The sequence below is a fragment of the Heterodontus francisci genome, chromosome 37 (assembly GCF_036365525.1).
Source record: "Heterodontus francisci isolate sHetFra1 chromosome 37, sHetFra1.hap1, whole genome shotgun sequence".
NCBI lineage: Eukaryota > Metazoa > Chordata > Chondrichthyes > Heterodontiformes > Heterodontidae > Heterodontus > Heterodontus francisci.
The window spans coordinates 6,065,321-6,083,484 of record NC_090407.1 but is presented as its reverse complement, the minus strand read 5'-3'; the positions used below and the strand labels follow the sequence as shown (position 1 = coordinate 6,083,484).

Here is an 18,164-nt window from a genome sequence, read left to right as displayed (position 1 = left end):
TGGTTTGTGACATCATCCCAAACCCTTCATAATGTATAACCTTATAACACATGTCACACTCATGCAAGGAGAAGTTATGAACCATATAATGAACATGAAACAAACCCAGAACGACACTTTTCCTACAAAACAAAATGGAGATGAGAGGTCAGGTGACCTTATCCTGTACTGCTAATACACATGGAAACTGCAAGAACCCTGAGCTAATCTTCATGTCTGGACAAGCCTTAGAGAAGGCATTAAAATGTAAACAACTCATTCCATGTTAATAGCTACTTCTCTCCAACAAATTGGGTTAACAATGATATTGCAGATGAGGTGACTCCAAATTCAAACTCGAGAATGGGTGTGAAAAAAACTCCACTCCACTTTATCAAGATGGAATGAAAATGAGTGACAGACAAAGCCAGAGGAGAGAGAGAGATCCATTTATTTATGGAAGAGGCAGGACCCTGCTTAAGCTTATCAGCTTTAACTACATGTAGGCAACGACTGGAGTTTGGCCTCGCACTCCCGCCTGAGAAATTGTACCAGGACTTCTCCAGTGACCTTTGGCTGGAATATAACAACAGCAGTCTGCAGCAGCGTATCCATCTTCCTAAACTTCCCAAGTCTTTCTTCAGTGAACAAGGGAAAAGAATACACGCCAGCACCATTTCAAGTCTTCCTCCCGGGGAACGCAAGTTTACCAGAGGACTCTTTATCTGTATGAGTGTGAGCGGGGTATTGCTACATATATTTCGGGTGTTGTACAATAAACATTTATCTTTCTTTTAAACGAAAGTAAACCTATCAGTTGTCTGTTCTTGATAATTAGAGCACTCGGGTTAAAAACACACTTTTCGTTAAAAAACACACTTCAGTCAGTCGAGAGATGTAAAAGGGGGAACCATCCCTATCAATTTTCATCTGTCCATAACACAGTACAGCCCCTGCCCTTTCAGCATTCCCTTCACGACACACTTGTCCATTCTTCAATTACTCCCATCACCTGCTCCCCTTCCCATGGCACTTTCCCCTGCAAGCAGAGGAGATGCAACACCTGCCCTGTTACCTCTTCCCTTCTCACCATCCAAGGCCCCAAACACTCCTTGCAAGTAAAACACCGATTTACTTGTACTTCTTCCAATTTAGTAGAACGTATACACTGCTCATGATGCAGTCTCCTCTAGCTCTTCTAATATTCCCCAGCAATGGGAGGAAGAAACCTGCTGCTATCACCAAGAAGGTGTGGCTGGAGGTGGCTGAGGAGAAGGACCGTTGTGCCCTGGTTTTGCAAGCAGTGCAGGAAGTGGTTTAATGGCCCAAGCAGGTCAGGAAGGTGTGTACAGTTGCTGATTGATCTACATCCTGTGGTTTATGACACCCCTTCTCTCACTCTGTCTTGCTACATGTACCCCATCACATCACTCCTCATACCCATTTAAGTTTCATCAGCACCCATCCTTCACTTCCTATTCACTTCCCAGCCTCCTCATTTATCCATCCATCACTGCCACTCACCTCCAGTCACTCAATGGTCTGTTTTTTTGCCCCTTGTAGGAGAAGAGAGCACAAAACATAAGACAGAGGGAGAGGACTGAAGGTGGCCTGACATAAATTCTAAAGATCATAGATACAGATGAGGAGTCCATGCAGATAAGTAACACATCTGCATCCCTCTCAATTAGAGATGGTGAGACTGGGAACTTGCAGGTTCCTGGTGACAGAAATACAAATATCTCCGACACACAATAATAAAAGCAAAATACTGCGGATGCTGGAAATCTGAAACAAAAACAAGAAATGCTGGATTCACTCAGCAGGTCTGGCAGCATCTGTGGAAAGAGAAGCAGAGTTAACGTTTCGGGTCAGTGACCCTTCTTCGGAACTGACAAATATTAGAAAAGTCACAGATTATAAACAAGTGAGGTGGGGGTTGGGCAAGAGATAACAAAGGAGAAGGTGCAGATTGGACCAGGCCACATAGCTGACCAAAAGGTCACGGAGCAAAGGCAAACAATATGTTAATGGTGTGTTGAAAGACAAAGCATTAGTACAGATTAGGTGTGAATATACTGAATATTGAACATCAGCAAGTGCAAACCTGAAGAAAAACAACCTGAAAAAAACAGTGGGTAAGCAAACTGAACAAACTAAGATGAAATGAAATAAATGCAAAAAAAGATTGTAAAAAATGTAAAAAGGAATGCAAAAAAAAAGGAAGAAAAAATAACTAAAAATGACTAAAAATGAAAGTAAAGTGGGGGGCTGTCACGCTCTGAAATTATTGAACTCAATGTTCAGTCCAGCAGGCTGTAGTGTGCCTAATCGGTAGATGAGATGCTGTTCCTCGAGCTTGCGTTGATGTTCACTGGAACACTGCAGCAATCCCAGGACAGAGATGTGAGCATGAGAGCAGGGGGGAGTGTTGAAATGGCAAGCAACCGGAAGCTCAGGGTTCTGCTTGCGGACTGAGCGGAGATGTTCCGCAAAGCGGTCACCCAGTCTGCGCTTGGTCTCCCCGATGTAGAGGAGACCACACTGTGAGCAGCGAATACAGTATACTACATTGAAAGAAGTACAAGTAAATCGTTGCTTCACCTGAAAGGAGTGTTTGGGGTCTGGGATAGTGAGGAGAGAGGAGGTAAATGGGCAGGTATTACACCTCCTGCGATTGCAAGGGAAGGTGCCCTGGGACGGGGACGAGGTGGTGGGGGTAATGGAGGAGTGGACCAGGGTGTCGCGGAGGGAACGATCCCTTCGGAATGCTGACAGGGGAAGGGAGGGGAAGATGCGACTGGTAGTGGCATCACGCTGGAGGTGGCGAAAATGGCGGAGGATGATCCTTTGGATATGGAGGCTGGTGGGATGAAAAGTGAGGACAAGGGGAACCCTGTCACGGTTCTGGGAGGGAGGGGAAGGGGTGAGGGTAGAGGTGCGGGGAATGGGTCGGACACGGTTGAGGGCCCTGTCAACCACAGTGGGGGGAAATCCTCGGTTGAGGAAAAAGGAGGTCATATCAGAAGCACCGTCATGGAAGGTAGCATCATCAGAGCAGATGCGTCGGAGACGGAGAAACTGGGAGAATGGAATGGAGTCCTTACAGGAGGTAGGGTGTGAAGAAGTGTAGTCGAGGTAGCTGTGGGAGTCAGTGGGCTTATAATGGATATTGGTAGACAACCTATCCCCAGAGATGGAGACAGAGAAGTCGAGGAAGGGAAGGGAAGTGTCAGAGATGGACCATGTAAAGGTGAGAGAAGGGTGGAAATTGGAAGAAAAGTTGATAAAGTTTTCTAGTTCGGGGCGGGAGCAGGAAACGGCACCGATACAGTCATCAATGTACCGGAAAAAGAGTTGGGGGAGGGGGCCTGAGTAGGACTGGAACAAAGAATGCTCGACATATCCCACAAAAAGACAGGCATAACTAGGACCCATGCGGGTACCCATAGCGACACCTTTTACTTGAAGGAAATGCATGGAGTTGAAGGAGAAGTTGTTCAATGTGAGAACAAGTTCAGCCAGGCGGAGGAGGGTGTTGGTGGATGGGGACTGGTTGGGCCTCTGTTCCAGGAAGAAGCGGAGAGCCCTCAAACCATCCTGGTGGGGGATGGAGGTGTAGAGCGATTGGACGTCCATAGTGAAGAGGAGGCGGTTGGGACCAGGAAACTGGAAATTGTCAAAATGACGTAGAGCGTCAGAAGAGTCACGGATGTAGGTGGGAAGAGACTGGACCAGCGGAGAAAAGATAGAGTCTAGATAGGAAGAAATAAGTTCAGTTGGGCAGGAGCAGGCTGACACAATGGGTCTGCCGGGACAGTCCCGTTTGTGGATTTTGGGAAGGAGGTAGAAGCGGGCTGTCCGGGGTTGCGGGACTATGAGGTTGGAAGCTGTAGAGGGAAGATCTCCAGAGGAGATGAGGTCAGTGACAGTCCTTTGGATGGTGGCTTGATGTTCGGTGGTGGGGTCATGGTCTAGAGGGAGGTAGGAAGAGGTGTCTGTGAGTTGGCGTTGAGCTTCTGCAAGGTAGAGGTCGGTACGCCATACAACAACAGCACCACCCTTGTCTGCAGGTTTGATGACCATGTCGGGGTTAGACCTGAGAGAACGGAGTGCCTCAAGTTCAGAGGGGGACAGGTTAGAGTGAGTGAGGGGGGCAGAGAAATTGAGACGACCAATGTCTCGCCGACAGTTTTCAATGACGAGATCAAGAGCGGGTAAGAGGCCACATCTCTGTCCTGGGATTGCTGCAGTGTTCCAGTGAACATCAACGCAAGCTCGAGGAACAGCATCTCATCTACCGATTAGGCACACTACAGCCTGCCGGACTGAACATTGAGTTCAATAATTTCAGAGCATGACAGCCCCCCACTTTACTTTCATTTTTAGTCATTTTTAGTTATTTTTTCTTCCTTTTTTTTTGCATTCCTTTTTACATTTTTTACAATCTTTTTTTGCATTTATTTCATTTCATCTTAGTTTGTTCAGTTTGCTTACCCACTGTTTTTTTCAGGTTGTTTTTCTTCAGGTTTGCACTTGCTGATGTTCAATATTCAGTATATTCACACCTAATCTGTACTAATGCTTTGTCTTTCAACACACCATTAACATATTGTTTGCCTTTGCTCCGTGACCTTTTGGTCAGCTATGTGGCCTGGTCCAATCTGCACCTTCTCCTTTGTTATCTCTTGCCCAACCCCCACCTCACTTGTTTATAATCTGTGACTTTTCTAATATTTGTCAGTTCCGAAGAAGGGTCACTGACCCGAAACGTTAACTCTGCTTCTCTTTCCACAGATGCTGCCAGACCTGCTGAGTGAATCCAGCATTTCTTGTTTTTGTCTCCGACACACATGTTGACTTTATTTCATCAATGACTGAACAATGAGAAGCCTGATATAGTGATTGTCAAGATCATTATTTTGCCAGGACTAATTCACATCCCTTTCTTTTTCCCACACGGGCCTTCACGAGTAGAGTAACATTCTGTGGATATGCCTGACGATGATTCCTCAGGGGACCTCATTCCTTCTGAGGGTGCACCTCCACAGGATGTGGGTCCAGTTAGAAAGTTAGTGGGTTTTCACCTGGTGATTCATAATTCACAAGTGAGCATGAACAAACGCTGATGGCAGGGACAGCTATAGAGAGACTCCAAGCCCTGCCCAGCTGGGCACAGCTGCTAAACCTCAGGGGTAATCATTGAAAAGGAGAATTTGAATCATTGAGGTACAGCAGAAAGTTAGTGGGATGCTGGTAGACATGCCCCGCAGACTCTCCACAACTGCAGAGAGGTTGGAGGGGTCTCACTCAATCACAAATGGATTTGGTGGTGCAGGCAACTGTGAAAATGTCTGTCCTGGGGAGAGTAGCATCTCCATGGAGTTACAAGCACGGCTGTCAAATAATTCCCACAGAGGCCATGATCACATTCATACAGGAAATGTCTAATGTCTTGACCTCCACTGTTGCTAAATTATCAGACTGCTTATCTGACATCCAGTACTGGATAAGCAGAAATTTCCTCCAACTAAATATTGGGAAGACTGAATCCATTGTTTTTGCTCCCCACTCCAAACTCCGTTCCCTAGCTACCAACTCCATTCCTCTCCCCGGCAACTGTCTGAAACTAAACCAAACTGTTCACAATCTTGGTGTCACATTTAATCCCGGGATGGGCTTCCGACCTCATGTGCCTGCCATCACTAAGACCACCTATTTCCACCTCCAACTTTGTCCCTATCTGAACACAGCTGCTGCTGAAACCCTCATTCGTGCCTTTGTTTCTTTAGGCTTGACTATTCCAGCACACCCCTGTCTAGTCTCCCACATTCTACCCTCCGTAAATTTGAGGTCATCCTGCGTTGTGTTCGTGTTCACCTATCAACCCTGTGCTCACTGACCTACATTGGCTCCCTATCAAGCAACATCTTGATTTTAAAATACTCATCCTTGTTTTCAAATCTATCCATGGCCTCTCCCCTCCCTATCTCTGTAATCCCCTCCAGCCCCACAACCCTCCAAGATATCTGCACTCCTCTAATTCTGGCCTCTTGAGGATCCCCGATTGTAATCGCTCCACCATTGGTGGCCGTGCCTTCAGTTGTCTAGGCCTTAAGCTCTGAAATTCTCTCCCGAAACCTTCTGCCTCTCTACCTCACTTTCAATCATAGAATCATAGAATGGTTACAAAACAGAAGGAGGCCATTCGGCCTGATGTCTCCATGACAGCTCTCTGCAAGAGCAACTCACCTAGTTCCACTCACTGGCCTTTTCACTGTAGCCTTGCAAATTTTTTTCTCTTTATATAATTATTCAATTCTCTTTTGAAGGCCCTGATTGAACCTGCCTCCACCACACTCTCAGACAGTGCATTCCAGATCCTTAACACTCACCGAACCTGCCTCCACCACACTCTCAGACAGTGCATTCCAGATCCTGAACACTCACCGAACCTGCTTCCACCACACTCTCAGACAGTGCATTCCAGATCCTTAACACTCACCGAACCTGCCTCCACCACACTCTCAGACAGTGCATTCCAGATCCTAAACACTCACTGAACCTGCCTCCACCACACTCTCAGGCAGTGCATTCCAGATCCTAAACACTCACTGAACCTGCCTCCACCACACTCTCAGGCAGTGCATTCCAGATCCTAAACACTCACTGAACCTGCCTCCACCACACTCTCAGGCAGTGCATTCCAGATCCTAAACACACACTGAACCTGCCTCCATCACACTCTCAGGCAGTGCATTCCAGATCCTAAACACTCACTGAACCTGCCTCCACCACACTCTCAGGCAGTGCATTCCAGATCCTAAACACTCACTGAACCTGCCTCCACCACACTCTCAGGCAGTGCATTCCAGATCCTAAACACTCACTGAACCTGCCTCCACCACACTCTCAGGCAGTGCATTCCAGATCCTAAACACACACTGAACCTGCCTCCATCACACTCTCAGGCAGTGCATTCCAGATCCTAAACACTCACTGAACCTGCCTCCATCACACTCTCAGGCAGTGCATTCCAGATCCTAAACACTCACTGAACCTGCCTCCACCACACTCTCAGACAGTGCATTCCAGATCCTAAACACTCACTGAACCTGCCTCCACCACACTCTCAGACAGTGCATTCCAGATCCTAAACACTCACTGAACCTGCCTCCACCACACTCTCAGACAGTGCATTCCAGATCCTAAACACTCACTGAACCTGCCTCCACCACACTGTCAGACAGCGTATTCCAGATCCTAAACACTCACTGAACCTGCCTCCACCACACTGTCAGACAGCGTATTCCAGATCCTAAACACACACTGAACCTGCCTCCACCACACTCTCAGACAGCGTATTCCAGATCCTAAACACACACTGAACCTGCCTCCACCACACTCTCAGACAGCGCATTCCAGATCCTAAACACTCACTGAACCTGCCTCCACCACACTGTCAGACAGCGTATTCCAGATCCTAAACACACACTGAACCTGCCTCCACCACACTCTCAGACAGCGCATTCCAGATCCTAAACACTCACTGAACCTGCCTCCACCACACTGTCAGACAGCGTATTCCAGATCCTAAACACTCACTGAACCTGCCTCCACCACACTCTCAGACAGTGCATTCCAGATCCTAAACACTCACTGAACCTGCCTCCACCACACTCTCAGACAGTGCATTCCAGATCCTAAACACTCACTGAACCTGCCTCCACCACACTGTCAGACAGTGCATTCCAGATCCTAAACACTCACTGAACCTGCCTCCACCACACTCTCAGACAGTGCATTCCAGATCCTAAACACACACTGAACCTGCCTCCACCACACTCTCAGACAGTGCATTCCAGATCCTAAACACTCACTGAACCTGCCTCCACCACACTCTCAGACAGTGCATTCCAGATCCTAAACACACACTGAACCTGCCTCCACCACACTCTCAGACAGTGCATTCCAGATCCTAAACACACACTGAACCTGCCTCCACCACACTCTCAGACAGTGCATTCCAGATCCTAAACACTCACTGAACCTGCCTCCACCACACTCTCAGACAGTGCATTCCAGATCCTAAACACTCACTGAACCTGCCTCCACCACACTCTCAGACAGTGCATTCCAGATCCTAAACACTCACTAAACCTGTCTCCACCACACTCTCAGACAGTGCATTCCAGATCCTAAACACTCACTGAACCTGCCTCCACCACACTCTCAGACAGTGCATTCCAGATCCTAAACACACACTGAACCTGCCTCCACCACACTCTCAGACAGTGCATTCCAGATCCTAAACACTCACTGAACCTGCCTCCACCACACTCTCAGACAGTGCATTCCAGATCCTAAACACACACTGAACCTGCCTCCACCACACTCTCAGACAGTGCATTCCAGATCCTAAACACACACTGAACCTGCCTCCACCACACTCTCAGACAGTGCATTCCAGATCCTAAACACTCACTGAACCTGCCTCCACCACACTCTCAGACAGTGCATTCCAGATCCTAAACACTCACTGAACCTGCCTCCACCACACTCTCAGACAGTGCAATCCAGATCCTAAACACACACTGAACCTGCCTCCACCACACTGTCAGACAGTGCATTCCAGATCCTAAACACTCACTGAACCTGCCTCCACCACACTCTCAGACAGTGCATTCCAGATCCTAAACACTCACTGAACCTGCCTCCGCCACACTGTCAGACAGTGCATTCCAGATCCTAAACACACACTGAACCTGCCTCCACCACACTCTCAGACAGTGCATTCCAGATCCTAAACACTCACTGAACCTGCCTCCAGCACACTCTCAGACAGTGCATTCCAGATCCTAAACACTCACTGAACCTGCCTCCGCCACACTGTCAGACAGTGCATTCCAGATCCTAAACACACACTGAACCTGCCTCCACCACACTCTCAGACAGTGCATTCCAGATCCTAAACACTCACTGAACCTGCCTCCAGCACACTCTCAGACAGTGCATTCCAGATCCTAAACACTCACTGAACCTGCCTCCACCACACTCTCAGACAGTGCATTCCAGATCCTAAACACTCACTGAACCTGCCTCCACCACACTCTCAGACAGTGCATTCCAGATCCTAAACACTCACTGAACCTGCCTCCAGCACACTCTCAGACAGTGCATTCCAGATCCTAAACACTCACTGAACCTGCCTCCACCACACTGTCAGACAGCGTATTCCAGATCCTAAACACACACTGAACCTGCCTCCACCACACTCTCAGACAGTGCATTCCAGATCCTAAACACTCACTGAACCTGCCTCCACCACACTCTCAGACAGTGCATTCCAGATCCTAAACACACACTGAACCTGCCTCCAGCACACTCTCAGACAGTGCATTCCAGATCCTAAACACTCACTGAACCTGCCTCCACCACACTCTCAGACAGTGCATTCCAGATCCTAAACACACACTGAACCTGCCTCCACCACACTCTCAGACAGTGCATTCCAGATCCTAAACACACACTGAACCTGCCTCCACCACACTCTCAGACAGTGCTTTCCAGATCCTAAACACTCACTACACAAAAAAGTTTTTTCTTCTTTTAGGCACTCCTTAAATACTACGTCTTTGACCAAGCTTTTGGACAACCGACCTAATATCACCTTATGTGGCTCAGTGTCATATTTTACAGTGCCATCTTTTTTTTTAATAATGCTCCTGTGAAGCACCTTGGGACATTTATTATGCTAAAGGTGCTATATATATATAAGTTGTTATTGTTGTTGTAAGTAGGATGAGAGGTACCTTATCCATGGCCTTAAGACAGTTCACTGAACTGCACCAGGTTGAGCTGTAGCAGAGTTGGAGTGATGTGATGCTGGTCCAGGGAAGGGATGATAGTGAAAGTGGACTTGGAAGTGGGAACTCCACTCAAAGCAGTCCCACCTCTCACCCATTGCCTCTGCCTCAGCCAGTGCCCGATGTGCTATCCCGTCTCCTAATAGCCACGTCTGCCCTTGCACTGGTACAGGTGGAACAGTCCTTGGCTGGACCCTGATGAGCTCCAAAATCCATAGGCCGTAGGCCAATAGCATCTCAGCAGTCAGAGCAGGGATCTGAGCAGCCAGCCTCTACCTCTGCTGATGTCACATGGGATGAAGAAGCAGTATGAAGAGAAAGTTACTGTAATTCATCAAGGTTATGCACACGGGTGTTTGACGAAATGTCATGTTGTTAAGTTTCCTTTGTTTTATAACGGCACATAAAATTTAATGATTTGCATCACTTCCCCATCTTGCCCATTATTGTGTCCCAAAGGATAACTCGCCCTTTCAGTTGCTTCATGGTGAATGTCAATGCATGAGGGGACACATTGGCGGATGTTTAATGTATGAAGGACTGTTTTGTGTAAAAGTGAGGTGTGGGGGGGAGGGGGGGAGCGCTGGCTGGTGGGAGCTGGCTGGAGCTTTTCATCTTTTATTTTTGCCAGTGTGAGTCACTAGCTGAACTCTCCTCCTCTTCAATGTCCTCGTCATCAGAAGATGCTTAATCAGCACCTTGGTCATCCTCAACCTCTGATACTGTCTGCTGTGCAATGTTGTGCAGGACACAGCACATCACTACCATTCTAGACACCCTCACTGGCGAGTATTGAAAGGCATCTCCAGACCTATATAGGCACCTGAAGTACATCTTCAACATGTCAATGGCTTGCTCAATGACACAACCAGTGGTCATGTAGCTCTTGTTATTGCACTCTTGTCCTCCATTGGCACAGGTTCATGAACAAGTTTGCAGTGGGTTTCCCTTGTCTCCTACAAGCCAAGCCTTAATTCTGTTTCCTGCAATGTTGGACTGCTGCAATATAAAAGCATCATGACAGCTCTTGAGGAATTCAGCACACAGCTGCATGAACCTCTTCTTGTGGGTGCACACCAGCATAAGAACGTAAGAAACAGGAGCAGGAACAGGCCATTCAACCCCTTCAAGCCTGCCCCACCATTCAATAAGATCATGGCTGATCTGTCCCAGGCCTCAACTCCTCATTCGGGCCTGCTCCGCATAACCCTCGACTCCCCGAGATTTCAAAAATCTATCTACCTCCTCCGTAAATACATTTAGTGATCCAGCCTCCACAACTCTCTGAGGCAGAGAATTCCAGAGATTCACCACCCTCTGCATCTCAGTTTTAAATGTATGACCCAGCACACACCACATTGATAGAATGAAATCTCTTGCAGTTGATAAAAACTGCTGACACATCTGGTGGTCCTCAGATTGCCATGTATCATTACCTGTGAGAAGCTAGTCAGAGATACAAATCCGCTCATTCTGGCTATTGCCGTCACAGGGGAAGGTGGCATAAGTCGATGCCCTGGCAAACAACCCGTCTGTGACCTGCCTTATATATTTAAGTGCAGCCAATTGAGAGACTCCCGAGATGGTTCCGATGGCACATTGGAAGGAGCCAGAGGCAAAGGAATTGAGAACAGTGGTAACTTTCACTGTGACGGGCAATGACTAGCCACCAGGTCCTGAAGGAGGATGCAGATGTCTGCTACCAGCTGCCACGTCAATCTGAGCCTGCGGAAGCACAGCTCTTCAGGTAGATCAAGGAAGCTGAACCCTGCCACATGAGCAGTTCCTCCTGTGACATCAGCCCCTCTGTTGTTCCTTTCTCTGCTCTTCTCCAGATCTGCATTAAGCACCTGTCTGTTGTGTACCTTTTTCTTGTGCACTTGCAGATCGCACCACAGCATGACCTTGCTGTCATGGCTTCTGATTGTGTTCCTTGTTCCATGTCCTATGGCAACATCATACCACCCAACCCCTCACCACCCGACCCCTCACCCCCCGACTCCTCACCACCCGACCCCTCACCACCCGACCCCTCACCCCCCGATCCCTCACCACCCGACCCCTCACCACCCGACCCCTCACCACCCGACCCCTCACCCCCCAACCCCTCACCACCCGACCCCTCACCACCTGACCCCTCACCCCCCGACCCCTCACCCCCGACCCCTCACCCCTGACTCCTCACCACCCGACCCCTCACCCCCCGACCTCTCACCACCCGACCCCTCACCACCCGACCCCTCACCACCCGACCCCTCACCCCCTGACTCCTCACCACCCGACCCCTCATCCCCCTACTCCTCACCACCCGACTCCTCACCACCTGACCCCTCACCCCCGACCCCTCACCCCCCGACCCCTCACCACCCCACCCCTCACCACCCCACTCCTCACCACCCGACCGCTCACCACCCAACCCCTCACCACCCCAACCCTGCCCCTCACTACCCCACCCCTCACCATCCCACCCCTCACCACCTCACCCCCGCCCACTGCTCACCACCCCAACCCACACCTCACCCCCGCCCCTGCCACATCCTGACGTTGCTCACTTGAAAGGCTTCAAATTTATTAACCACGCCTATGTTCACAAGAACTCACTGCAAAACTGACAAAGTAGCTGTAAGCACTGAGCTTTTGTTCATATCAGGCAATCAGAACATCAACCCGCTCCCCCCACCCACTTCCCAGTCAAGTGCCACTCAATCTTGCTTCAGTTTCACTGGCGAGTTTCCTGAGCCTTGGAAACCCCTGCTGGGGGCAAGTCCAAAATGCATTAGCATGTGATAATGATCGACACCACCAAGTTACTCGCTAATGCTTCTGTTAAATTTGAAAATTGTCGTGTTGCAGGTGGGTTAGTGTCGGGTTTGAGAATTTTCAATTTTTCACCTTGCCACTGTCCTTGGGAGTTAATGTTCCCTCTCATTATATTTTGTTCACTGTTTTAACAGTTATGTTAATTCACTTAAAAGAAAAAGTTTACACACCCATTGAAGTAGTGGACTGAGGAATGTCATCCAATTGAGTTAATGTTCATGAACAATAATTTCTAGGCATTTAGGTAAAGATGGATATATATGGATCATAAACATTGCTGTTTTTCAACCAAAAAATACAATAACAAAGCCAGTATCTTCTCTCAACAATTTCCCTGTGAATATAGTCTACTCTCCTAGTATTTGAAGATGGAACCCCAGCCATTTTCATGTTCGACCATTTCGATTCCAGTTTCACACATTGCCTGGCGTCCACTGGAGGACTCTCTGCTGACTGTAGAAATGCTGTAACCTGCAAGGGTATGGACCAAGAGCTAGTGGGATTAGGCTGGATGGCTACTTGTTGGCCGGTGTGGACATGATGGGCCGAATGGCCTCCTTCTGTGCTGTGAATTTCTATGATTTTATGACTGCTACAAAGTTTCTTTCCTGCTTTTAACATCAGCATTACAGATTAATATCTCCTAAATCCAGTGAGTTGTTATGCCTGAAAAGGTGTCGGAAGCAGATTCAGTAATAACTTTTAAAATGGAGTTGGATATCTATTTGAAAAGGAGATATTTGTAGGATTATGGGGAAGGAGCAAGGGAGTGTAACTAATTGGATAGCTCTTTGTAAGAGCTGGCACAAACACAATGGGCTGCAGGAGCTCCATCTGTGTTGTGTGATTTGACTTTGAAATTGTCATCAGGTGCGCAGAATTTTGAAGTACTGTATTTGAAACATAGTGCTTTAAAACTGTTCATCTGAGTTGTTTTTTAAAGAATGAGCAATCCTTTTGTAAGTGGTAAGAGGCTCCTACATCTATCACCCGCAGAATGTGCTACACCTTCAATATTTTAATGTATTTTCATTTGACTGTGGCATTCTCTCAAACAACATTTTCACACATGACCCAGGTCCTTCCATTCTTGGAGGATAGTCATAACTGAGAACTACTCGGTGTTATCTGATCAAGGATCAGATGTCTAGATTTTGAGGAGGCAGCAAAATTAGTATCACAGTTATCATTTGATTCTTCCTCTGTTGTTTTTCATGAAGTAGGTGATTTTGAAAGGAATAAATTACTGCAATTAAATTTGTAACATTGATTTCAAGGTTAAAAATGCACAATTAGGATCAGATAATGAGGGCAATTCCCCGAATATGAGGCACTTGATTATTTTCAAGTTACTCGAAACAGTCAGTAGGATTAGCAATAACTTTCAAAATGACTTAATGGTGCCAATCGATTTTGGGATCTCTCAGTTCACATGCTCACTTACAGCTACAAGTAGTAAAATACTTTTTAAAGATTCTGCGTAAAACCAGAGATTGTTTCAGCAAAGAATCAGGACATTTGCCCCATCAAGTCTACACCAGTGTTTTTCTCTGTGTAAACCGCCTATTCTAATCCCAATCTCCCTTTTCTTCCCTATACTCTTTAATAACCTCTTTTTTTCAAGTTTTCTATGTAATTCTCTTGTCAAATAACTGACTGATTCTGCCTCAACAACAGCTTATGCAGACAATCCCACATTCTAATCACCTTCTGTGTAAAGAATTTCCCCTTCAATTCTTTTTGTGATTATCTTTAATTTTTTGCTTATTTTCACAACATACATATTAGGTTAAATAAATTTCTAATAATAGGCTTTAGAATAATAATTAAGATATTCTAAAAACTCTCAAATATATTTTCCTCTACTTTTTTTTAATTTTAAGGTTGAACGTCTCCCTTCAGAAAAGCCGTATCACAAGAATATTTATAGATGAGGGAAGGAGTTTGACCCATTTAGCTCATGCTTTCATATCTCCTGAGTCTCAGCTGTACAGAGACTTGATTAGACCCCATCTGGAGCATTCAGTTTTGGGCACCATGCCTCAGGAAAGATAGACTGGCTTTGGAAGCAGAATCTCCGGAATGATAACTGGGCATAAAGGGTTAAATTCTGAGTTCAGGTTGCATAAACTTGGCTCATATTCCCTTGAGTTTAGAAGGTTGGGAGTTGATAAAATCAAGATAATTAAAATAATTAAAGGATTTGAGAGGGTAGATACATAGACACTATTTCCTCTTGTGGGAATCCAAAAAGAGGTGTAAGGTTGGGTGGGTTCACAATCTTAAAATTATGGCCACGCCATTTAGGACTGAAATCAGGAAGCACCTTTTCACTCAAAGGGTAATGGAAATCTGGAACTCCCCCAAAAGACTGTGGATGCTACATCAATTGAAATTTTCTAGATTGGACATCAAAGATCTTTGTTGGGTATGATATCAAGGGATATGGAATAAAGGTGGCAAGATGAATTTGAGGTACAGATCTGCCACGATCTAATTGAATGGCAGAGGCTTGAGGGGATGTATAAATCTATTGCTGTGGCTTACGTTACTATGATTCCACTTCCTCTAGCCTATCTAGAAGACCACGCCAGGTACTAATTACCCTTTGCACAAAGAAGTATTTCCTGATATAAATTGGAACCTGTTTATTAATAGTTTCTTGTCTTACAGTTGCGGTTTAACTTAAAATAGAGCTTCTCATTGCTGCTTGCCGGGATCATTATTCAATTCGATGGCACCAAAGTTCAGCCTCGTACATTAATCAAAAACAGAAAATAACTGGAAAAGAAATGGATCTTTGTCAGAATCTGAAAGAGAAAGTTTTGTGACAGAAACGATCAAATTTGAAACATTTACCTATCTTCCTCTTTCAGATGTTGACTAATGTTGTTCTGTTTTGCCTGCTTTGATCTTATTCCAAAGAATTTACAACAGTGGATTGGCGAAAGGTATCTCAAATGTTTTATTCACACAGAAAATCATCAAATACAAGCACTCACAACTTGTACAGTACACTACCCGTCAAGACTGATCAGTCTCAGACTTGCGGCTGCCTTCTGTTCTCTGAGTCCCAGGCTCAGGGTACCTTCTCGAGTGTTGGTCTCAGGGTTCTCCTGTTACTGTCTTGGGTTTAAATCCCTTACCTCAAGACCCACCTCTTTCTTACTCATAGGGGTCTTGCATAACAACAATCCCTTATTTGGTCCAGTAAGAGCCTTGTTAGCACTTCTCCTTTCTTATGCCGCCTTATTGTCTAACCGTAGGTCTAATCACACTCGTCAAATTGTATTAACATAAATACTTAAAGCTTTTTATAAGAAAATTTCGGCAGCTGACAACACACTTATTCTGTTGTGATAAAATTGTGATAAGATGTGGTTAACTGAAATACTTAATAATCTCACCAAACTCATTCATGTATAAGGTCATATGAACTAGGAGCAGGAGTAGGCAATTCAGCCCCTCGAGCCTGCTCCGCCATTCAATACGATCATGGCTGATCTCGTCTTGGCCTCAACTCCACTTTCCTGCCCATTTTCCATAACCCTTCAACCCTTTACTAATTAAAAGTCTGTCTATCTCCTCCTTAAATTTACTCAATGCCCCGGCATCCACCGCACTCTGGGGTAGTAAATTCCACAGACTCACGACCCTTTGAGGGAAGTAATTTCTCCTCATCTCTGTTTTAAATCTGCTACCCCTTATCCTAAAACTATGACCTCTCATTCTAGATTGCCCCACAAGAGGAAACATCCTCTCTACGTCTACTTTATCATTCCCCTTAATCATCTTATATACCCCAATTAGATTTCCTCTCATTCTTCTAAACTCCAGAGAGTAAAGGCCTATCTCTCTTCATAAGCCAAACCCTTCATCTCTGGAATCAATCTAGTGAACCTCCTCTGAACTGCCTCCAATGCAACTGCATCCCTCCTCAAGTAAGGGGACCAAAACTGTACTCAATACTCCAGGTGCGGTCTCACTAATGCATTGTACAGTTGCAGCAACACTTCCCTACTTTTATATTCTATTCCTTCAGCAATAAATGCCAAAATTCCATTTGCCTTCCTTATTTCCTGCTGTACCTGCATACTCGCTTTCTTCGATTCATGCACATATACATGTATATACAGCACGTTCCAGTTAACTATAATTAAATTACTGTAACTTTGTATATGCTTATTATGACAGCGCATTTGTCTCTAAATATAGTTATCATACAGGCAAAGTCTTGTACCCACTATGCCATACACAAATTTCTGGCCATTGAAGATTAGATGTACAGGAGATGGGATGTTCCTCGTGTCATGTCTGCTTCTGTTGTAGCCTAACTGATAGAGATTGATTGTGATGATTAGTCAACAACTCTATTCTTAATATATCTTGTGACTATCAGGATTGTGGAAGGTGAACTAAAAAGGATTTTTTTTGGTCCAGCAATTACCATGTTTCAGTGTCCCAAAGATAAATGCAGGGTGTTAATAAAGTCTTTGTGCAACTTTAAACTTTAATAACTTTGAATGTATATATGATAGAAGCAAACTGAAAACATAATTCATAAAGTTTCAATAAAATACGGTTTAAATTTGTAGGCTTCAACGCCATCTTTTGTGATATATCATTCAATCCGATTTTCCAACTCATTGAAAACATTCTCCAGTTGTTGCTGAATGATTTTATGAACATTAACAAACACCAACAACAAAACATTAACAGTAAAAAAAATGAATTATGCTTTCATATGCCATTTACAGTTTGCTTCTAGCATGTGAACATCCAACATTATTAAAGTTTAAAGTTGCACAAGGACTTTATAAACATTCTGTATGTAATGGAACAGATAACATCAATCAATATGCATGCCCAAACAATCAGTGTATCAAACTCTTCTAATTTAGCATCTTACAATTAAATTGCTTGATTATTACCTTCTGTTAATTTTACTGATTACTGTAAAAATAGTATCCATTAGTGAACACCATGGAGAAAACTTGGATAAGAAAAATAGTACTTACTCGGTGTTTGGAAGATTGATGCTCAGGAGTGGATTTGGGTAGTCCAGACGTTACCTCAATTAAGTCCTTAACTAGTAAAATCAAAAATACTGTCACCATTGCTTTTCTTTTGAAACACAGCATGCTTTAGAAGATCTGAGTGAGTAAAGACCACTACAGAAACTTAATTAGTTGACTTGCTACAGATCTGCACTTTGCTGATAAAAGCACGCTCCGTGTATTGTTCTGCAAATGAAAAGGGAAGTCAAAGCCATCTACTGATGAGATCAAATCTTTACAGTGCTTGTGTTACGACCGAGGTGGGAGGAGTGCACTGTCCTCTAGTTCCACTTCTCCACAGTTCATAACATGTATTTAAATGTTTACCCAGTTACCTTGACATGTGGCTTCTCTGTAAACATCTTCCCCAGGTCACCAAGGTTTCTGTTATTTATTGAGCCCAAAGTACATGATTTCCAGCAGAGGTTGCTTTCAAACAACA

General features: G+C 45.4%; 1 protein-coding gene across 1 annotated transcript in view; it reads right to left on the bottom strand.

The window, feature by feature from the left end:
- LOC137351985 (tumor necrosis factor receptor superfamily member 11A-like) overlaps positions 1–17,904 on the bottom strand; it is a 46,490-nt gene extending 28,586 nt beyond the window's left edge. The window contains exon 1 of the mRNA XM_068016949.1: positions 17,684–17,904. Within this exon, the coding sequence (XP_067873050.1) occupies positions 17,684–17,806 (123 nt within the window). The 5' untranslated portion in view covers positions 17,807–17,904. The remainder of the gene's footprint in view (positions 1–17,683) is intronic.
- Positions 17,905–18,164: the final 260 nt, after the last annotated feature.